Source organism: Vigna angularis, chromosome 4 (assembly GCF_016808095.1).
Source record: "Vigna angularis cultivar LongXiaoDou No.4 chromosome 4, ASM1680809v1, whole genome shotgun sequence".
Lineage (NCBI taxonomy): Eukaryota > Viridiplantae > Streptophyta > Magnoliopsida > Fabales > Fabaceae > Vigna > Vigna angularis.
This window is the reverse complement of record NC_068973.1, coordinates 1,397,239-1,418,463: the sequence shown is the minus strand read 5'-3', so window position 1 is coordinate 1,418,463 and position 21,225 is coordinate 1,397,239. Positions and strand designations below refer to the sequence as shown.

Sequence of the window (21,225 nt, the reverse complement as noted above, 5' to 3'; positions counted from 1 at the left end):
AAAGTGTGATATAGAAACAAGCAGAAAAAATTAATTAACAAAGACATATATCATAATTATTAATCTTGATAATTTACTATATTCCTAATTTGTTATTATTATTATATTATAATTATCAAGGGTTATTTACCCTCTCACATATTGAGCAAATCCTAAATGATTAATTATTAATATACATTTAAAAAAAATATTTAGTGAAATTAGATTGAACCAAATAATTAAAATTCATTCACATACCAAAAGCCCAACCTTTTTTTTTCTCTCTGTTGTGTGTGCACACATCAAAATATTGGGAGAGCAAAGTGAAAGATTTGGAATCCGTTTCGCCGTCAAAAACTCATTCCAGTAGTCACTAATCGGTTTCCTTGATCTCCACCGCCTCTTCTTTTTGATCAGATTGTGGGTTGAAGCCAAAAAATCAATTTTTTGATGCAAGTAATGGTTTTTATTCTGGTTTATATGCATCTTCATCAATGAAGGGTTGTCGAATGGCATGATCACTGTGCAAATAATTGCTTTTCCCTTATGGGTTTTTGAGGGTTTCGCGTTTGCTTTGTGGGGTCTGTTTTTCATTTTAATTTTTTCTTATCATTCGGGTTTTTTGTTTTTCTTGCACTCGTTTTGGGGTTTGATTGAAGTGATGCTGGACTTCAGGGAAGGTTCCAATGTGAAAAGATTACCTTTTGGGTTCTGGGGTTAGACCTAGGGCTAGAAAGTTCTGGTGGGTTGTTGAGATGAAGGAGGATACTGAACTTGAGGAAGGAGAGGCTTTCTATTACAAGGACGATGATGAAGACAACATTGACCCTGATTCTTTCTCATACATTGTAAGGAGTTATTTCAATATTTTTTGAAAATTTCCATTCGAATTTGCTTGGTTTATGGATGGTTTGGATGATCAATAAAACTTGGAATTGTATTTGTAAATGCATCAATGTATTTGGTTCCTCGGGGGAAAAAGGAATGAAAGAGTCATAAAATATCTAATTAAACCTCTGTTTGAAAGTGCAAAATCAGTATGGCAAAAGCTGAACAACTGTTGACTGTGGTGCTTCATAGTTATACCTACGTTGTTTGTAACTGGCGAAGAAATTTGGCATCAATGAAGTGATTTGGAAACATTATAGAGCGCCTTGTGTTTTTTATATGCTGGCAAGCATAGTGAAACTCTTTCCTTGATAAATGCCGATAAGAGTATCTCTTTCTTGATTTTGTTTTGCTAATGTAGATGAAAATGTTGCTACATTTTGCGGGAAAAACGCAGTTTACTATTTAGCAAGTAGCACGACGCCCATCAAGTAATAGGAAATGGACTGATTTTCTATGCCATTAATTCTTTCTTGTGTAAAAAGGTATTGATGTTATGTTAGAGTGCACTGTATTTTGTCCTCTGACAATGTTAGTCTTTCCTAATTAAAGAAAAGTAGAAATAATCCTTAAGTGTTTGGTGATTGTTTCGGTGCCATCTATTATTAAGCTTCATATTCCTGGTGATTATTATTTATTAACAACATTTGCTTTAAAGTCCTCTAGTAAATTTTTATCACGAAAATATTAGTACTAATAAATTGTTTCCTGAAGGATGAGAAGATTCAGCATGTTCTTGGCCATTTTCAAAAGGAGTTTGAAGGTGGTGTATCTGCTGAGAATTTGGGTAAGTAGAATAATAAAAGTCGAAGCATGTATTGAGAAATGAGAGAGCTATCTTTGCGTTGATGAAGTGATGTTGTTGTCTGATATGAATAATATTTTTCAGGTGCAAAATTTGGTGGTTATGGTTCCTTTTTACCTACCCAAGAGCGCTCCCCTCGTCTATTGTCTCATCCAAGAACTCCACAAAGAAACCACAGCTCACCAAAGTTTAATAACAATCCTCACATGGAGGTATAGGCATATATATATTTTACTATTTAATATGAAGGCAATATATGCTGCCAACTTATTTCAGCTTAGAAATAATGCAGATTGATTGAGTGCAGTCAGTTATATTGTTATACAGGCTGTGTCTCATAACAAAAAAGCACCTACAAATGTGCCTCATCCTTCAAGGATTGAAAATGCTTCTCATAGTTCACATTTATTTCGTGATTTAAGAGAAGCTTCAGCAAATGATTCAGTGAAGAAAGAGCAAGGAATTTCTTCCTGTGATCAGGCTGAGAGGTGCACTTTGAAGGATGATACTACAAAAAATACAGAGAATTCAACTGATCAAAGGACACTGAAGTTGCGAATAAAAATGAAATCTAATATCTTAGCACAAAAGAATGCAGAAATTTATAGTGGCCTTGGACTTGATGACTCTCCCTCATCTTCAATGGATAACAGCCCTGTGGAAAGTGAAGGCATGCCACCTGTATCTCAAGAGAGTGATGAAGATTCTCCAACTGGCATGATTCAGGTATGGGAGCTTTTCTATTCCTATACTGTTTAATATCATTAGAAATATTGAAGTATTAACTTCTTATTTGATGACATAGGTTATGAGTTATTTTCCTATCCCTGGCGGTGTTCTGATATCTCCTCTACACGAAAGTGTGCTCAACCTGATAAAAAATGATAATAAAGCTATTGGGGACAGCAGGTTTTCATACCCTCTTAATGGTCATCGAGATCCTTGTTCCATGTCTATTGATGAACCAGATTCTTTTGTGCGGGCTGGACATTTGAAGAAGAACGCAGTGAGAATGGTGAGACAAAGTGAAAAGCAGTTGGAATTGAAGCATCCAAATGGCACCCTTTCTGAGAAGGAAACTACATTGCATAAAAAGAAAAAAATAGGAAATAGAACACCGGATTGTAAAGATTTCCTGCCTAATGAATTGAAATGGACACCTCTGTCAAGCTCAATTTGTGATGCTGGTGAATTTGCTGAAGTCACTGCTAAAGCTTCTGAAGCCTCCAAGGAGGTTAATGAGAATGGGGTGCTGGGCAGAATGGTTTCTGAAGAAGAATTGAAGGAAGAGTCATTAGAATCGATATCTGGTCAAGATTTTGGGAAGACTGTGAAACAAACCGTAGGAAATGGTTTTCTGAAAAAGGCTCCAGAACATAAGCTGGAAAGTTCCCACAAGGATAATTCTACAGACCCTATGAATAATAACTCGAGTAATACTTCCATTATTTCCAATAAGGTTGAACGTGAGGCATTAAAATGTAAGGCAGATTATAAGTCTGAGACCCGTCAGAAAATAAAGGCTGTGTCTGAGCGGAAGAATAAGTCGAAAGGTGATCAGAGTCCTGGAAAAGCTAAGGCAGTTGCAAGAAAAAAAAGCTTTGGTGGTACTAATAATGCAATGGGTTTTGAGAAAGGGAGTACTGGCTTTGACAGTACTTGTATAAATAAAATGAAGTCAAGGTCTCTGATGGACAAAAATTTCAGTGATAGTAACAGGGATTCAATGAAAGAAAAAAGATCAGAATGGAAAGTTGACAGTCTTGCTGGTAATGGTGAAATAAAAAATGCAAAAAATAGTAATGGAAAACAGAGTGCATTTGGGATTAAAGCAAAGGAGAGAATGAGTGGCCATAAAGTGGTCAAGCAGGTGCTAGCTGGGCCATGCATTAATGATACTTCGGCTTCATGTCCTATAGCTGAAAACAACATTGCACCTGAGATGATTTCATCAGCAGTAGCTGTACCTCAACTTATTGAAGAAGATTGGGTATGTTGTGACAGTTGCCAGAAATGGCGGCTCCTACCTACTGGTATGAAGCCTGAGCACCTTCCAGAGAAATGGCTGTGTAGCATGCTAAATTGGCTGTAAGTTGATTGCTCATTTTGGTCATGCATGGCCATATTATGCTGAATATATGCTTAGTATCGGTATTGTGTATATGGACTATTTCTCTTCTATCTTTTAATTTCTCGTGCTCTGTGTTATTTACCTCTCATTGTTCTCTAAATTTTTTGTTAGGCCTGGGATGAATTCTTGTGAGTTCAGTGAGGATGAGACAACAAAAGCACTTTATGCCTTATATCAAATGCCAATTTCCCAGGTTCAAAATAACATGCAAAGCCATGGCACTGAAACTGCGATTGGAGTTAGTTCTCCAAATTCTTTACAATATGGCCTAAATCAAAATATGTCCAGTTCTGATATGTCTGACCGAGGAAGGAAGAAACTTGTTATTAAGGAGAAGACAATGTCTGGAATTAATAATGACATGCATCGGTTCTCAAATTTGGTGAAGGCCAATGTTCAAGTATCTGGAAAAAATAGAAGCTTGAACGGCTTGAATCAGCATCCTGCTGACTTAAACCCAGTGAAGAAGATGACGAACTCTTCTAAGCATCTTAGTAGGCCTGACAACATGATAGAAGAGAAACATGTGCCTAAAGAGAATGAAAAGCAAGTGAATGGAGGTACTTCTTTAATTTCAGAGATGATATGTTATTTATTTTTGTTAATAAGAAATTGTAGGTATTCTTAATTAATAATTTCAATGTTATTTTCACACATGAGCAGGTGATAGAAAGCATGTTAAGTTGAAACGGAAGGTGGATGCTGATCAATATAAATCGGGAACTCAGAAGAAATTAAAAACTGAAAATGTTTTCTCTGCTAATATTCAATCAAATTCTGACATGAACCTTGAGAAGGTGTCTCTATATTCAAGAAATGGTTTGCCAACGAAAGCTAGTGGGAAGGATATGAGAAAGTATGATGAATATTGTTTATCTGAGCATGTATCTGACAGATTACCAGTCACTGTAAAGAAAGAGGGAGATCAGGCTCAGGTCTCATCTGGTTTAGCAAAGAAAAGGAAATTGAAGGACCGGCTTGATGATGAAAAGCAGTATGGTGAAGAGGGTGATGCAACCGAATTTGGCAAAGAAAAGAAATACAGAATTTTGAAGTCAGTAACTGAAGGCGACAATAAATTAAGTAAGGGTGGTATAAGGGAAGTTTGCGGGGCAGGCAATGGGGACCATATGGCTGTTGGCACAGAAGTCAGACTTGGTGACAAACGCAACCAACTAAGGAAGCATAGGAAAAATGTTGCATCTCTTCATGCTTCAGATGGTATTGATCAAGTGCGCAAGGATTTGGACCCTAGACCACATTCATTGGCAGCAACTTCAAGCTCTTCTAAAGTCTCAGGTTCTCATAAAGCTAAAACGAAGCTTGAAGATGTGAGAAGTTCACCTGTTGAATCTGTTACCTCGTCACCTTTGAGGGCCTTCAACTTGGATAAGAATAATTTTGCAGTAGGAGACACTTCAGTGAAAGACAATGTCACAAAAGGTGGACAGTCTGTGGTAGGTTCCAAGAGAAATGTGGATAACAGGAACAGAAAACTATCAGTAAAATTGAAGGAGGGTAGAATTCCGCATGACTTACATCCTACATCCCACAAATTATCTTCCACAGAGAACCAGGTTGAGGATGCTAAAGACATATCCAGGCTCCAAGCTAAAAAACCTTCTGAACTAAAGAATAATCATTTGCTTGAAGGTGGTGTTCATGTTGAACAATCTGGCTATTGTGCTAATGGTGTACATAAAGAGGAGAAAGTAAAGAAGGAAAACCAGGAAAGTGAACTTTCTTGGCAGAAATCTGGTAAGGTTACATCATTGAACAGCAAGGAGAAAGGCAAAAAAATTTCTTCTCATGTTTGTACTGATAACATAAAGACATCAGTTTCAGATACTGTTCATTCAAAAAAAGGTGGGAGGTATAATTCAGCAGCTGATCCCAGTAACCATGCACCTGATGCTGAGACAAAAAATGTTGTTAAATATACTTTACCCAAGTCTAAGAGTGAAATTGAGATTATTAGTCAGAAAAGTGCTCTAATACAAGGGCCAAATGAAACTGGAAAGCAAACTGAGATAAAACCAAGAGACTTTGAGAAATCAGCTCCAGAGATTGATGTTCAACGTAGCAATGAGAGAAAGGCTATCTCCTGGCAAAACTCAACTCACGATTTTGAGGAAGAAAACAAAGCTAATCATGTAAGCACAGAATCAAGAGTTGGGAAATCGAAAGTTCTCTCATCTGCAGCAGGTGAACTCAAAAGGGAAGCATTGAATATGGGTTCTAGAACTGTACCTCAGTATCAAAAGGGAGGAATGGCTAATGAGCATCTTGTCAATGTTTCTGACAATGGTGATTTGGTCAAGTCAATGAGGAGTTTTGCTGATATTAGTAACAATGCTGGAGTTAATTGTAGCTCTGGAAATTTCCTGCCTGATCAGCAACCCACTGTTTCAAGTCCTCTGAGAACAAATTTTAACCAAACTACTGTTGACACCCTGGAAGAAGCCGCAACACTAAAAGATAGAGCAGATAGTTATAAGGTTATTGATTATTTTGAGATTTTACTTGATGTATTTGGTTTGATCTAGCACCTCTCCTTTTCTAACTGTTGGTATAAATACTGTTGTTTTATAGAACTCTGGGTTTGACTTTGAAAGCAATGAGACATACTTTCAAGCTGGGTTGAAGTTTTTGCATGGAGCATCTATTTTAGAAAATTCTCACAATGACAGTAACAAACTTGGGGAAACGAGTCAAATGCAAATTTATGGTACTGCAGCCAAACTTTTCAAGTAAGTGAAAATTCTGAAGCTCTAAGTAAATGTTATTTTTGTATGATCTTACGTTTTGACCTTAATTCAGTTATTGATCGGAAGTACATTTTGAGAGAAAGTGATTTGATAACATGCAACTTGGTTCCTTATAAATAAGGCTGGAGTGAGTGTCAGCTCTCGGGCTCCTGGCTTCCTCGGTTCATTAACAGCTTAATGAGCTGAAAATCTTGGCTGGTTTATAAATAAGCCTAGCTTTGGCTTTCATATGTTTAACTCATTAGTTGGCTTGATATATAATTCAGACTTTTTTTAAAGTAATGTGGGTGATTCTTTTTGATTTGGAAATTTAAGGCTTATAACAACGTTATAATTGTAAAGAAGCAATGCTTTTAAAGAAGCAAGCCACGTCATTGTAGTAAATTTAAAATCCATTAAATAACGTTTAGAAGTTTGTTGCACTATTGTCTTTCTCTTGTGCTATGCAATTGACCTTTAATCATACAATGTCTTAAATGTTTTCAGATGCTGTGCCCATGAATATGAAGCTCGTCAAGAAATGGCTGCTGCTGCTTTGGCATATAAATGCATGGAGGTGGCATACATGAGAGTGGTCTACTGTAAGAATTCCAGTACTAACAGAGATCGACATGAGTTACAATCAACTCTTCACTTGGCTTCTCAAGGTATTGGAACATAGTTTTCATACAACTGTTCAAGTCTTCTGGCTTGTCAGGTATTATTGAAAGTTGATTTTGCATTATTCTTATACTTGCATACTTATTCCACCAGAAAATAAACAAAATTAGTGAATGATACATCTACACATGATGAAAGGCTGAAAGCTAACTAGTGATGTAGTAGTTCTTTTATATCTAAACGACAAACCAATCTTATCCAGAACCAAAAAAAATCAAAATCTGGAGTAATTTTTCTCTCTATTAAAATGTTTTACACTAAAGCCAATTCATGGATCCAGTCCGGATAGCCCGACAGCCTTGTTTGATGAATGCATGAATGTATTAAGTGGTCAAAGTCAATGATGTAGCACTGCTTTTTTACACTGTTGTTTAGGCGAATCTCCTTCATCTTCTGCATCCGATGTTGATAACCTGAACAATCAGGCAGCAGCGGATAGGGCTACTTTGCCTAGGGGTACCAATAGTCATGTTGCTATCAACCACGTCATATCTGCTCGAACTCGTCCAAGTTTAATCAGGCTTCTTGATTTTGTAAGTTTCAATTGATGACAAACCTTATATTCTAGTTGCAAGTTTATCTCTATATGTTAATGTTGAAGTACCAAGGGTTGTTGTTGGGGGATCTGACAGTAGTTTGGTAAGAAATAGTAGTTGGAAATGTGGTTCTATTGTTTGAGAGAAAATCAAGATGGATGTCAGCTGTTTTTGCCATGCTATAGTAGCTTAGATTTTAATCCATAGGCAATTTTCCATTGCATAATCAGAGTCATTCTGTTATGTAATAAGTATGTGGTGTTGTCATATGAGCAACTAATACTTTACTATTGGGAACTTATGATGCAATGCCTATTTTAGAATTCGGTGGACAGGTGGTGCCAAAATTCAGCAATATAAGCAGTTAGCTTGTGTAATTATAAAATACTAAAACCTAAGGTACCCGGGTTTCAGAAGCTTCCGCTCAATGCAAAGATATGGGGATGGGTTATTGTACACAGCCTTACCCTTACATATGCAAACAGATTGTTTCTGGGTTCAAACCCATGAACAATAAGCCACCAAGGCGCGATGTTAACTGCTCTAGCTTGTGTAGTTATTGAGTACAATTATTTATGGAAAGTTAGGTCTAAGTTTTTGTGATTTTGCAGACTAAGGACATACATTTGTCAATGGAGGCTTCTAGGAAATGTCAGAGCACTTTTGCGGCTGCTAGTGTGATCCTGGAAGAATCAAGGAACAAGGACTGTATAGCTTCTATTCGGAGTGTTGTTGATTTCAGCTTCCAGGATGTAGATGAGCTTGTACGTCTTGTTTGGACAGCATCAAAAGCAATAAGCCGCGCTGGTCTTGGTGGTGCTAGAGATTAACTTGATCCTGTATATAATTAATTTTTTTTTTGGTTTTACTTCTCTACTGAGACGGCATTGTGAAGAAAGAGGCTAAAAGATACCTACCAAGTCTAGCACTTAGAAACCTGCTAAGCCTGCAGGTTGAAGGCGATCTGTTACCCTTGTGTACATTTGTACAAAATGTGATTGATTAGAAAATTTTGTAACAGATTTTCATTTGAGGTTTTTCTTAATGTGGATAGGGTATAACACACCCTTAAATTTTATGGGTTAGAAAGAGGGAAGGGATTCCTGGCTGTCAAGTGATGATGCCGGATGATATCATATTATGTTAGTTCAGTGCTACATTCTTTGCTCCACTTAGCTGGAGCCCCAGGTACAAGAATATAGAGTCTGCAATGTTAGGCAACCATTTTTGAGGGCTTTGAATACTTATATAGTTATAATAGCTCCATTCTTGATGACAATCTCTCCTTTTATGTTATCATATCAAAGTTTTGAATGAATAGAAATCCATGCAGAAACTTTCCTTGTGCGTGTGTTACCAAGCAATGCTTTAACATCTATTTCCATTTCTTTTCTCTATGTACCCTTTGTGATCTGGTTACTTGTAGCCATTTGAGGTGTTCTTGGAATCTGTGCATGGCATCATCTTGTCAGAAGTATTAGCTTCTATTTCGTGTTTTGACAGACTGAAAATATAGGATAATGATACTTTGACAATATTTTAATATTATTTATGTGTCATGTTGTGATTGGTCTAAAATTACTATACAATTAATAATAATAATTATAAACAACAACAATGTCAAAAGTATTATTATTTGAAAATTTATTTATGTATTTTTGATTATAGTAGAGAATTACACTACACAGGATAATTCAGGATACTGAAAATTGAGTTTAACAAAAGTCAAAACTCTTAGACTAAAATGACAACACATGATTGACACAGTTTATCTTGTCCTGTCCCTTTTCTTGTCGATAGGGATGGTTTAATCTTAAATTCGTTAATGTTGTCATATTCTGCAAAGAATAAAGTTATCTAAATTTTTTATTCTCCTATCACAAGTTGAAAATTCCTCTCTTCTTAATGCTTCTGTGGTTTATCTTGTATCATTCAATATTCATTTTTCATATGTAACTTTTTCCAGTATACAAGGCATGCTAATGATAGTGGTTAACTACTAGTGAGTTTTATGTGTTTTATTTTGTGTAGTATTTTAGAAATAAATAAATCAATAGAGCTTTTCAATAAATTGAAATTAGTTAATAAATTAATTTATAGAATTTTTTCCATATAGGGTTTTAAATTATTACGGATTGTTTGTGCATAGATAGATTTATATAAATTTTTTTAATTTCTCTTTTATACTAAGGTTTTACAGATAAATTTGTTCAAATAAACCCTTACTAGGTGTAGTACGTATCTTTGTTTTTGAATGTTGGTTTATTAAATATGATGGGCATCTTATGATCTTATGAGATTGAAAATAAGTTCCATTAGGCTAAAATTTATTCGGCTGTAACTTCCTACACCCATCAAATTTCTGTCTTATCCCATCAAAAAGCTATCAGAAAACTTCTACCATTAAAACATATGTAACATACTAAAGTTAAGTAACCTTAACACATATTTAGAGAGAAATACATGTAATTATTGATAAAATAATTAAGTATACATTGCCAATGTCAAAAAATGAGAGTACTTGTACGTATAAAGCAAGAGTTCATAAATTTAAAATACAAAAATATATATAAAAGTTCTTTTTTTTTTTTTAATTTTAAGTAATTGGTGTAACATGGAATTTTAAATTCATAATTTATCAAAAATATTTACATGAAAATAAAATGTATTTTTGTCTTGTTTTGTTAGATTAATGTTATTATAATTAATAGGATAATGATAAATTTATTGTGATCAAAGTGTTTGGTCAAGTTTGATTACTTTTGAATTTTGTAGCTAGTGTAAGGTTCAATCACATAATGATTACCTTTTTTAAATATTATTACGCTAATTAGTTTCTACATGTTTTTGTTTTTTAGGCTTAATTAAAGTTGTATTAACATGTTATTAAATTTTTATTTCTTATTATTTATTATAACTTCTTCATAATATTTCTTTTATATATATATATATATATATAATTAAAAAATAAATAAATGTACAAAAAAAAGTTTTAGTTTGGTTATAACAAACAAAAATAAATATTATATTAAATTGGAAGAAGAAGAAATAGATCATACTTTTGTAGGGATTGACATATATTAAATTACACACACGTTTAAAGGAAAATCACATCAAATCTTTATAATATCAATGAGACCTAAATTAAGCGCATATAAAAGGTTTAACACTTTCCAAAATTTTAACATAATGGTTTTATGTATCTTTGTGTTTTTATATGTTGCTAAATTTTTATTATTTTTAGTAAACATGAGATTTAAACCCATGTTTAAATTCTCAACACTATCATAAAGTAATACTAACAACAATTTTGGAAGTTCTTAAAAAATACTAGGTCTTCATATTTTATGCATTCAAATAATATGATATTTGTTAGAGATAGAACTGTCAAAATGGGTCACAACTCGCGGGCCAATCCGACTCACCACGGGTTCGAGCCGGGTTGGGTTTGAAAAAATTATATTTTTTTATGCGGGTCAAATTTTAACCCGGCTCATGCGGGTTGAACCTGTGGTGGGCCGGGTTGGCCCACCAACCCACCTACCTAATTTTATTTTATTAAAATTTAATTTTAATTTTATAAAAAAATATTTATTATTTTTTTTTGCTTGAAAAAATTATTTAAGTTCCTTATTTTTAAAATTAATTTTGGGAGTGAAATTTGTTTAGATTTGAATTATATAAAATTTGTAATTTTTTTTATTTAAAACAATTGTAATTAAGTGAGTAAGTGAGCCAACCCGCTTACCCACCAACCCGTGGTGGGTCGAGCCGGGTTCGAATTTTTCTGGCTCGCTAATAAATTAGTCGGGTTGCGTTGGCTCATTAAGTGACTAACCCGTGGTGGGCCGGGCTAGGTCGGACCAGGTGACCCGTTTTGATAGCTCTAGTTAGAGATATCTATCATATCTTTTTTTCAGTTTTCTTTTATGATTTTCTATTAAATTTTGTATGATAATTTTCTGATAACTTTTCTGTTATAATTTTTTATTGTTTGAATTTTTCATTTAATAAGTTCTCATATTTCTCTTTTTGTGTTTTATTAAATGTTCACAATGTATTAAAGGATATTACGACTTTCTTTCTCAAGATTTTCGTTTTTTTTTTCTCAAAGTTTTCAACTTTTTTAAGATTTTCTTCATCCTACTACCTTTCAAAGTTGTTATTTTCAAGTTAGGTCTTTATAGTCTTCATGTCTACCTTAGGGAGGGTATTAGAAATATCTTTGATATCTTCTTTTAGTTTTCTGTTATAATTTTCTATTTTTGATTTTTTGTTAGGTTTTCTCTAGCTTGAATTTTTTCTTTATATTCGAACATATTTCATTTTTGTAAATATATAAATTCTCATATTTTCAGTAAAAGATTTCTTTCTCGCATTTGTGTTTTATAAAAAAAGAGAAAAAAATATTTTATTGAAAGTATAGAAACTTAATTATTTACAAAAGTTAAATATGCTTGAATAAGAAGGAAAATTCAAGTAACAAAAAATCTAACAGAAAATTCAAGTAACAAAATAGAAAAATTAATAGAAAATCATAACAAAAAACTAAAAGAAGATATCATCTCTAATACTCCTCTCAAGGTGGGTATGAAGATTATGAAGATCCAATTTGAAAGTAGCAGTTTTTAGAAGATTGTAGGCTAAAGAAAATATTTAGATCCTGAGAACTTTGAGAAGAAAATGAGAATCGAAAAATTGGAGAGATCGAGAAATCTGATACTTATTTTTTTTTAATTTCTCGAGTCATCCTCATGTTATGAGGATCATGATGAAAGAGAGGAGAAAACATTATGAGTGCTCACAAGGTTAGAAGAATGAGATGTAGCATTAGGTTGTGATTGTAGAAGAAGAGCTAGAAGACGTTGAATTTGAGCTTGAGAGAGATTTTCATTTGGATAAATATAATAATTATATGTTGAATATTGTAAAGAAGAAAGTGAGAGGAAAAAATGAAAAAGTAACGAAAACTACCATCATTATAAAGAAAAAGAGTAATAAAAAAAATTAAGATTAGAGAAACGCAAAAATGAAAAAAATTATAATATTTATATAAAAGATTTAACACTATCCAAAATTTTAACACAATTTTTTTATATATCTTAGTTTTTATATGTTATTTTTACTTTTATTTTAACATAAGATTTAAACCCATATTTACATTCTCAACACTGCCATAAAGTAATACTAACGTCAATTTGGAAAAGCTTAAAAAATATTACGTCTTCATATTTTATGCACTCAATAGTGTGATATTATTTGCAAGAAACCTAAGAGATTCATACAACTTTGTCAATGGTTAAAAACTATTATTAGTGTAGTTAAATATGCAAACAAGTCCGCTTTTATTTTTTTCTCTTCTCAATCTTAATCTAAATATCTTTACTTCAATTATTTTTTCTCAATCTTATTCTATTTGTCCTCCTTTCAATCTTGATAGAATCAAATTTTGTTAAGATAGTTTTTAGTAGACTCCACCGAAACCATCTTTGGCTCAACCCTTTTTATGTTTATGGAAGAATAAATTCATCAATTGAAAATTTTAAATGAATAAATAAGAATAATTTTGAATATCTAGATAAAGATGGATCAATTTTTTCAAAATTTCTGACCAAGTTAATAAATAAATAAATACATTTTGATTGGATTCAATATAATTCGAATTAAAACTGATCTTATTCATTATTTAAGTAATCCACAAACACTAAACTTGAAAATAAAATTGTGGAATAATGTAAAGTTTTTTTTTTTTAAAGAGATAATAGGATAAGGAATCAACATTTTTTGAATATGATGAAAGCTAAAGCTTCCATAGTCTAGAATGCTCTATGAAGAATCTTGTAGTGCCTCAAATTAAAAATCGTAAAAATAATAAGCTAAGTGATTCCTACCTAAACCCTCAACTTGATGCTTCAATTAATTTCAAATCCTTTACTTAGCAATATAATTAGTGATTTCTTTAGGGATAAAACCAAACAAAAAATTATCTAAATCTCATATATATTCCTTACAAATTTAGTAAAAGAAAAATAAAATTCAAAGATGAGTTTTATGTAAAATAATTGAATGAAGAATATCACTTCATTTATTTCTGAAAAAAGATACTGAATATTATCATGAAATCATTCAAATTCCAGGTTTGATCATGGTGAAGTTTGAAGTTTACATATTCGACAACCACTTATGATGTTAAGAATCATTTATTGTTTTTTAAGTGACTTAATTAATCTCATATTGGTGAATAATTCTCGTATCATAGCTCAAATTTCTTAATCAAGTTTATCATAACATATTCTCGTTAAGATAGACTTTAATCATGACTCTGATACCATATTATGATAAAGTTTACATCCACTTATATATTATAATTTAATCTTATCTCTACTCGATATGAGACTGATTCCACCCTATCCAATCAAGAACCTAATGGCAATTAAAATATAAAAGATAATATCTTTTTTCTATTTTTTTTAGTATTTTCTTTTGATGTAGAATCAAGACTGTGAGAGTTGTCACCTCAAACATCTATTCACTTTCCAAATAAAAATCTTTCGGTGTTCCAAAACTTTCTACAATTTTCTATCTTTCAAAATCTAACTTCTGAGTGTCTAACTTTTTTTTATGTACAATTTTAGTATATTTTAGTTTCAAAATTTTAAAAATAAATAGTATAATTATTTTAATTTAGTAATATTAATTTTCTTCCATATAATAAAGAATATTTAAATTAATATTTAATTTAGAACCTGTTAAATATATAAATATTTTAAACGTTAGTCTAAAATATTATTTATTATGTAAAATAAATTTAATATGAATTAAGATAATTATATTTATTTATTTTTAAAATTTGAGAATCAAATTATAAAAAGAAAAATAAGCAAATTCTAATTTTGTGTTAGAATTTAAAAACTAAAAATATATTTAATTTATAAAAATACTTATATTAAACTATATTATCTATGACTTTTCACTTTGTAAGAAATAATAATAAAGTATCATTTTCTTATTGAAGCTAAACCTAACTTTAGTAACTTTACTCTTGAAGCAGGCAGCATTTAGAAAAAGAAAGCAACCAAAGCTCCATTAATATGTTGTTTGTTTGTTGTGAGTAATTTTTCAGTGATTCCAATACCTTCTTACTTTCTTATGCATATATTTCCATTTCAATAGACACACAGTGCAGCATGCTGTTAGTATCTATATATCCTTTAGTGGAACTCTCCACTTACAACTTTTTTTGTTCCTTTCTCTTTGTATCATTTGTATTATTGGCATGATGATATAAGAAAACTTGCCTCACTAAAATTCTCCAAGTTAGGAAAGTATATAATCAATAATTTTTAGGAAGAAAGATTCTTATAAGTGATATTAATTTTTATATAATGCATGCCAAATCATATTATGCTTCAATTATGTCTCGTTTTTAATGGTAATTGGTAATCCAAAAACTTGTAAGTAATTTCTTCCACAATGAATAATATAGAGTTTCATTTTATTTTTATAAACTTCATTATATTATAATTTTTGACTCATATTTTATAATATGAAAATTTTATAAGAACCGAATTTTATAACTTTTTAACATAGAAATTGACTTTTTATTTTTAATGTTAAATATGTTTTTAATTTTTAAATTTGATCATAAAATTAAAATTCGTTCATGTCTTGATATAATTTAATTTTTAGACTTTAAAAATAAATAAATATAATTATTTTAATTTAATTATGTGAACTATTTTAGACGTATTAAGAAATGTTTTGCAATAATATTTCATTTGACACGTTTCAATTCATTGTTTAACATGTAAAAAAGTTAATATTATTGGATTAAAATAATTATATCAATTTGTTTTAAAATTTAAGAGTTAAATATATCAAAGTTTTGAACAAAAAGACAAATTTCAATTTCATATACAAATTTATAAATTAAAAATATATTTAATTCTTATTTTTATATATTATATCAGAAAAAGAGAATTTTTTTTTATGAGAATAAAGTTTAAATTTAAAAGTTGTGATTAAAATTTGTATAGGGAAGATGTTGTTTATATGTTTCTTAAATGTGATTTGTAAATAGTGAATTATAATGTTCACATAATTAAATTACACTATGGGGGAGAAAAAGTAAGAAGGATTAAAGATGGGAAGGTGGACAAAAGCACCATGACATATTGCACTATATCTGGTCTGCAAAATGGGGGCATTTTCTTTGGGGAGGGGGGGACACTTCAGAATGGTCATACTACTACTACCCTTTTTTGGCTACATTAGTTTCATATCACTCAAACAAATCTTCCTTTAAATTCTAGGGTAATATTCCATGACTATTGTCTTAACACGGTTTAATTTTTCTTTTTTTTTTATAGTAAATTACCTCAATACTATGGTTTTTTTTTCCAAGTTGAATATAATTCTTCATTTTTTCTTTTATATATTTGTTTAGAGATGTTAAAATAGATTCTAACCTATGAATTAGTTCAAGTCAAATTAAATTAAAAAAAAATTAATTTTTTTAAATGTGGATCAAATTGAACTTGTCTTAATTAATTATTGTAAACAAGTTATGAGGCAAGTTGAAAATAGATTGATTTGTAACTTATCAATAATAATAATTTTTTAAATTTTATCATTTTTTTGTAACTTTTTAATTATAATTATTTATCATTTTTAATAATGTAAGTTGAAATTTAACTATTAAAATGTTGTTTAATAATGTTTAAATAATTTATATGTTTAATTTGTTTGTTTTTCTAAGTAGATTAACACTTTAATTTTTAATTATAATCTTTATAGTAATGTTTGATAAAATAAGTGAACAGTTACTTCTATAAAAAATGAATGAAATTAATATATTTTGATTGTATTATAATAAATATATAAAATAAATCAAAAGAAAAAGTATTCTTAAACGACTTAATTCACCAATAATATACTAATTCATGATGAATCCAATTATATTAATTTTTTTTTGACTCATTAAAAATAAGTCTATTAAATCGATTCATTTTTAACTTAATCTTAAATTGAGTCAATTTAATTATATTTGTTATGACTTTCTTAATATAGATGTATTATATAATAATATATTTCACATCATATACATAAGATGCTTGAAAAATGTTTTAAAAGTAAAAAATGTCAAAGTAATATCTAAAAAGAAATTAAGGGTTGTCAATGTAATTTCATTTCCTCTTGAAAATCATAATTCCTAATGTATTTTAACATGTTCCTTTTTATGATGTGGTTGATGATATCACGCATTCAGTTAATTAAGCGTTGGAAAGAGATTCAAAGCCGATGCTATAATTTTGTGGCTATATATATTACTAGGGAAGTAAAGTTTGATGTCATTCATTTGATTGCTTAATTATTAATGAGTGATTAATGATTTTAGAAACCAATAGCATGGAAACAAGAGAATAGAAGTTTTAAAATTGTTAAATTGTAGCACTAGCATAGAGAAAAGGACGTGGTGTATGTTACAGCACTTAGCATGTGGCATGTGCACTTGCATAGATATTTCTTCCTCTTTTTGACGGAGAAAAAGGCATTAAGAAAGAGCTCTGTGCCTTCTAAACTCCATTGATTGGCCAATAAATTATTGGTGTCACAACTGATGATGGAGTCACAAAAATGCACCAAATGTCCATGATAATGATTCCAAACCCAATCAGTCATTTATAATGGCAATGCAAGCATGGTATGGTATGGTAAGGTATATTTTTGGTAGCACTTCAAATCTCACTTCTTCAACTTGCAAATCACTCTCAACTTTCTTCTTTTCTTTCCCACCAAACTGCTGCAAATGGAGCCTAAGTATGTCACCAGCATTAGTATTCATTGATCACTAGGAATGAGTGATATCAGAGAATTTAATGAAAGACTTCAACTGATGCAAGAGTAGATATTAACTACTTGGGACTAGGGTGTGAAAGGAAGTCAAATCCAAGTATACCGATTGATTCACCACTGAGTTAGCTTAGCTTAATCTGGTTTATATTTTTTTTAAAAGTTAAAAATTTTGTTTATGGTATTTTGTGATTAAATGATAATTTTACACGGTTGATGCAACTTTTTCCCTTTAAAACTCTTCCAAATTTTGTGAGCAACTCTTTCCATTTTGGTCAAACTAATACTATTTAGGCTGCATCACACTCAGCACTGCACATAGCTAATTCTCACACGGCTTCATCCAACATGTTTTTAAAAGGTTATTGTGCCATACGTCTCTACGGCCAGCATTACACATTACTACGATCGGTCAATCATTGACCTTAAAGAATCTTTTAAGTATAATCCATAATTAAGTTTGCACAAACACCAATAATATCTGAGCCAACTATATAAGGGATCAACACCACTCTCTATCCAAAACCTTAAGGCAATGGGTTAATGGGTCTTTCATCTTTATATACTGCTCTACTTTCTCATTTCTATCTAACGTGGGACTTTGGCTCACACTTGGATTCCCAACAATTTAAGAGGCCTTTTGGAGTGGTACCAAAAGCAAATCCGTGAGGGCTTGACCCAAAGCGGACAATATCTTACTAGTGTGGAGATCTGTGTATATGTGTGTTGAAACCTCCCTACAAATGGTATTAGAGCCCATGGTTCAGGTCTGGTGACCAGGCTCAGACGAGTACGTCCCTCCATGATCAGGTGAAACCCTGACAGGTGGCCAGTGGCAGATAACCTGGAAGTGAATCATGAGAGGTGGAGAGCAAGAGATGCTCAGTGTTTGACCATGGATTGTGAAAGAGAAGTGATGATCATGGTGTACTCGAGGATAAGAAAAGATTTCCGCTGTAGGGGAGGTGGAGGTGGAGAACCATAGTCCTTTGTTTGAGGGGAGGATGTTAGGTACAAACAAAGTCCTACATTAGATAAAATAAGAGATGAACATGAGTTTATATACACATAAGATACCTTTATTGGTAAGAGGCCTTTTGAAGTGGTACCAAAAGCAAATCGGGGTTTGGCTCAAAGCGGACAATATTTCCTCAGTGAAGAGATATCTATGTGTGTGTGTTGAACCTTCCTACAGAAAAGAGTTATGGAGTTATTCTAAAACAAGACAAGGGCCGCTAGGTTCAAAGAAATCAAGATTAAGAGCAAGTGATAATTTACATGTAATTAGCCGTAGTCAGGGTTTCCTAGACTCATCCTAAAAAAGACTTTGAGCAAGTCTGAAGTAAAGTGTAAAAGTGTGTACTGTGAAAATACTCGATCTGACACCCCAAACAATTATGATTCCTTATTCACGCCCGAAACCATTGTAAGAAAACAAAATTCACTCAACAACATGATTCATGTGCCAATTATGCATAAGTATTATGAGTTGGTAATTTTTAATATGCAACGTCATAAAGGTCTAAATTCCACTATAAATAGAAGATGGTTGAGAGGGTTGAGATATAGAGTAATAAGAATTGTGTAGTGTCCAGATTCTGTTTCCATGGCTCCTGTACCTAACTCTCCTGTGAAAGTTGGGCACATTGATGATGTCCAAGAGCTTAGAAAAACAAAGCCAAGAACAGTTCCACAAAGATTTGTAAGAGACGTGACAGAAAGACCAACACTTCCCACTACACCTCTTCCTCCACCAGATACTCACATGCCCATCATTGATTTTTCTAAGCTTACCAAAGGAAACAAAGACGAAATTTTCAATCTTGCAACGGCTTGCGAAGAGTGGGGATTTTTTCAGGTGAATACCATTTGGTTCTTGGCAACACTACTATTGTTTTATAACACTACTTTCATTAACTCACCAAACTTGCACATGTTTTTGTGACATATTCCTTCGTGGAAGCTAATGTTGGTAGTGCTCATCATTATCATTAGGTGATCAATCACGAGATTGACCTCAATCTGCTAGAGAGAATAGAGAACCTGAGCAGGGAGTTTTTCATGCTACCTTTGGAAGAGAAACAGAAATACCCTATGGCTCCTGGTACTGTTCAAGGATATGGACAAGCTTTTGTGTTCTCAGAGGACCAGAAGTTAGACTGGTGCAACATGTTTGCTCTTGGACTCGAACCTCAATATGTAAGGAACCCAAATCTATGGCCAACAAGACCAGAAAGATTCAGGTAATGTACATAACAGTTCCATATGAGACAAAATCACAGTTCTTGAATCAAAATCTCAGATTTTTATATAAATCTCGTAATATGACAGTGAAACGGTGGAAGAGTACTCAAGAGAAATAAGGAAACTTTGCTATAATCTGTTGAAAGACATAGCTTTAGGCCTGGATTTGAAAGGGGATGTGTTTGAGAAGATGTTTGGTGTATCAGTGCAAGCCATAAGGATGAACTACTACCCTCCATGTTCTAGGCCTGACCTGGTTTTGGGTCTGAGTCCCCATTCAGATGGAAGTGCTCTCACTGTGCTGCAGCAAGCAAAGGGAGGCCCAGTGGGACTTCAGATATTCAAGAACAATACATGGCTTCCTATTCAGCCAATTCCAAATGCTCTTGTCATCAACATTGGAGACACAATAGAAGTAAGACCACTACTTCACTTTTTTTTCTCTTTTCCTTTTATGTTTTCTCTACAGGACCTTCTCAGTTACACAGTTGGTAGTAGTAGCAGTAGTTTCAAAGTATCATTTTTCTTCTTTCACTCATTTGTCATTCCTTTCTTAGCTGTTTTGTATGCTAGATTTGATCTTTTTTGCATGATGCAGGTTCTTACAAATGGAAAATACAGGAGTGTGGAGCATAGAGCAGTGGCTCATGAGGAGAAAGATAGACTCTCAATTGTGACATTTTTTGCTCCCAGCTATGAGGTAGAGCTTGGTCCAATGCCAGAATTTGTGGATGAAAAGCACCCATGCATGTATAGAAGATACAATCATGGGGAGTACAGTAAACACTATGTAACAAACAAGTTGCAAGGGAAAAAGACACTGGACTTTGCAAAGATCCAAACAAAAAACACAAACTAGGATGCTCCCCAACTAGGTAGGAGTAGTACTATAATTAGACTGTGTGTGTATATAATTATGTTGGACATCATGGTCAAATCTCTCATTTCTATTTTTGTTGAAAAATAGGGAAAGAAATTAGTTGGGTGATGTAGGGGAGTGTGAATGTGGGTCACATACACAACACTCAGTGTTTCTTATTCTTAATCTGCATATGCTATGCTTTCAATGGAAAAACTAGTGACTTCTTATTTTATGTTTGGTATGTGGACATTATTCTTCCAAAACATAAAAAAACAGCAGGAATAAAGACATCACTTTTGCTCTCTCTAACATTTCTTATATGGACTTTTTAATAGATATATCAAGGAAAAATAATAAATACAATAATAAAAATGGTACTTAAAAAACATAAATTTTTTATGTTTATTTATACTATCTTTTTTATTTTATATATTTTTTTTAAAAAAGTATAAAAGTTTATTTTTTTAAAATTATTTTACTTTTATACCGTGTCTCAAATA

At 32.0% G+C, this 21,225-nt stretch overlaps 2 protein-coding genes across 6 annotated transcripts; both read left to right on the top strand.

Annotated features, from left to right (window-relative positions):
- Positions 1-241: 241 nt before the first annotated feature.
- On the top strand, positions 242-9,025 carry LOC108321127 (cysteine-tryptophan domain-containing zinc finger protein 5). 5 transcript variants are annotated; one of them, XM_017552777.2, is made up of 12 exons: positions 242-435; positions 655-827; positions 1,582-1,654; positions 1,757-1,884; positions 2,000-2,398; positions 2,478-3,760; positions 3,915-4,363; positions 4,467-6,301; positions 6,396-6,553; positions 7,058-7,218; positions 7,607-7,764; positions 8,379-9,025. In XM_017552777.2, exons 2-12 carry the CDS (start codon positions 735-737, stop codon positions 8,595-8,597), a joined length of 4,956 nt encoding a protein of 1,651 aa, XP_017408266.1. In that variant the 5' UTR covers positions 242-435; positions 655-734; the 3' UTR covers positions 8,598-9,025. The 5 variants fall into 5 exon arrangements, with proteins under 5 accessions (XP_017408266.1, XP_052732730.1, XP_017408268.1 ...); XM_052876770.1 differs by having other exon boundaries at positions 242-560; XM_052876771.1 differs by having other exon boundaries at positions 243-827; positions 2,326-2,398.
- A 10,150-nt stretch (positions 9,026-19,175) lies between these two features.
- On the top strand, positions 19,176-20,957 carry LOC108321088 (protein SRG1). Its single transcript, XM_017552731.2, has 4 exons — positions 19,176-19,477; positions 19,615-19,862; positions 19,951-20,278; positions 20,462-20,957. The coding sequence occupies exons 1-4, from the start codon at positions 19,226-19,228 to the stop codon at positions 20,720-20,722; spliced, it is 1,089 nt and encodes a 362-aa protein (XP_017408220.1). The 5' UTR covers positions 19,176-19,225; the 3' UTR covers positions 20,723-20,957.
- Positions 20,958-21,225: the final 268 nt, after the last annotated feature.

Bases quoted from the DNA above. Each gene is read 5' to 3' on its own strand.
- LOC108321127 (XM_017552777.2), top strand. From the start codon at position 735: ATGAAGGAGGATACTGAACTTGAGGAAGGAGAGGCTTTCTATTACAAG. The intron at 1,655-1,756 runs GTAAGTAGAATA...AATATTTTTCAG, and splicing joins TGTATCTGCTGAGAATTTGG to GTGCAAAATTTGGTGGTTAT. The intron at 7,765-8,378 runs GTAAGTTTCAAT...GTGATTTTGCAG, and splicing joins TAATCAGGCTTCTTGATTTT to ACTAAGGACATACATTTGTC.
- LOC108321088 (XM_017552731.2), top strand. From the start codon at position 19,226: ATGGCTCCTGTACCTAACTCTCCTGTGAAAGTTGGGCACATTGATGAT. The intron at 19,863-19,950 runs GTAATGTACATA...GTAATATGACAG, and splicing joins ACAAGACCAGAAAGATTCAG to TGAAACGGTGGAAGAGTACT. The intron at 20,279-20,461 runs GTAAGACCACTA...TGCATGATGCAG, and splicing joins ACATTGGAGACACAATAGAA to GTTCTTACAAATGGAAAATA.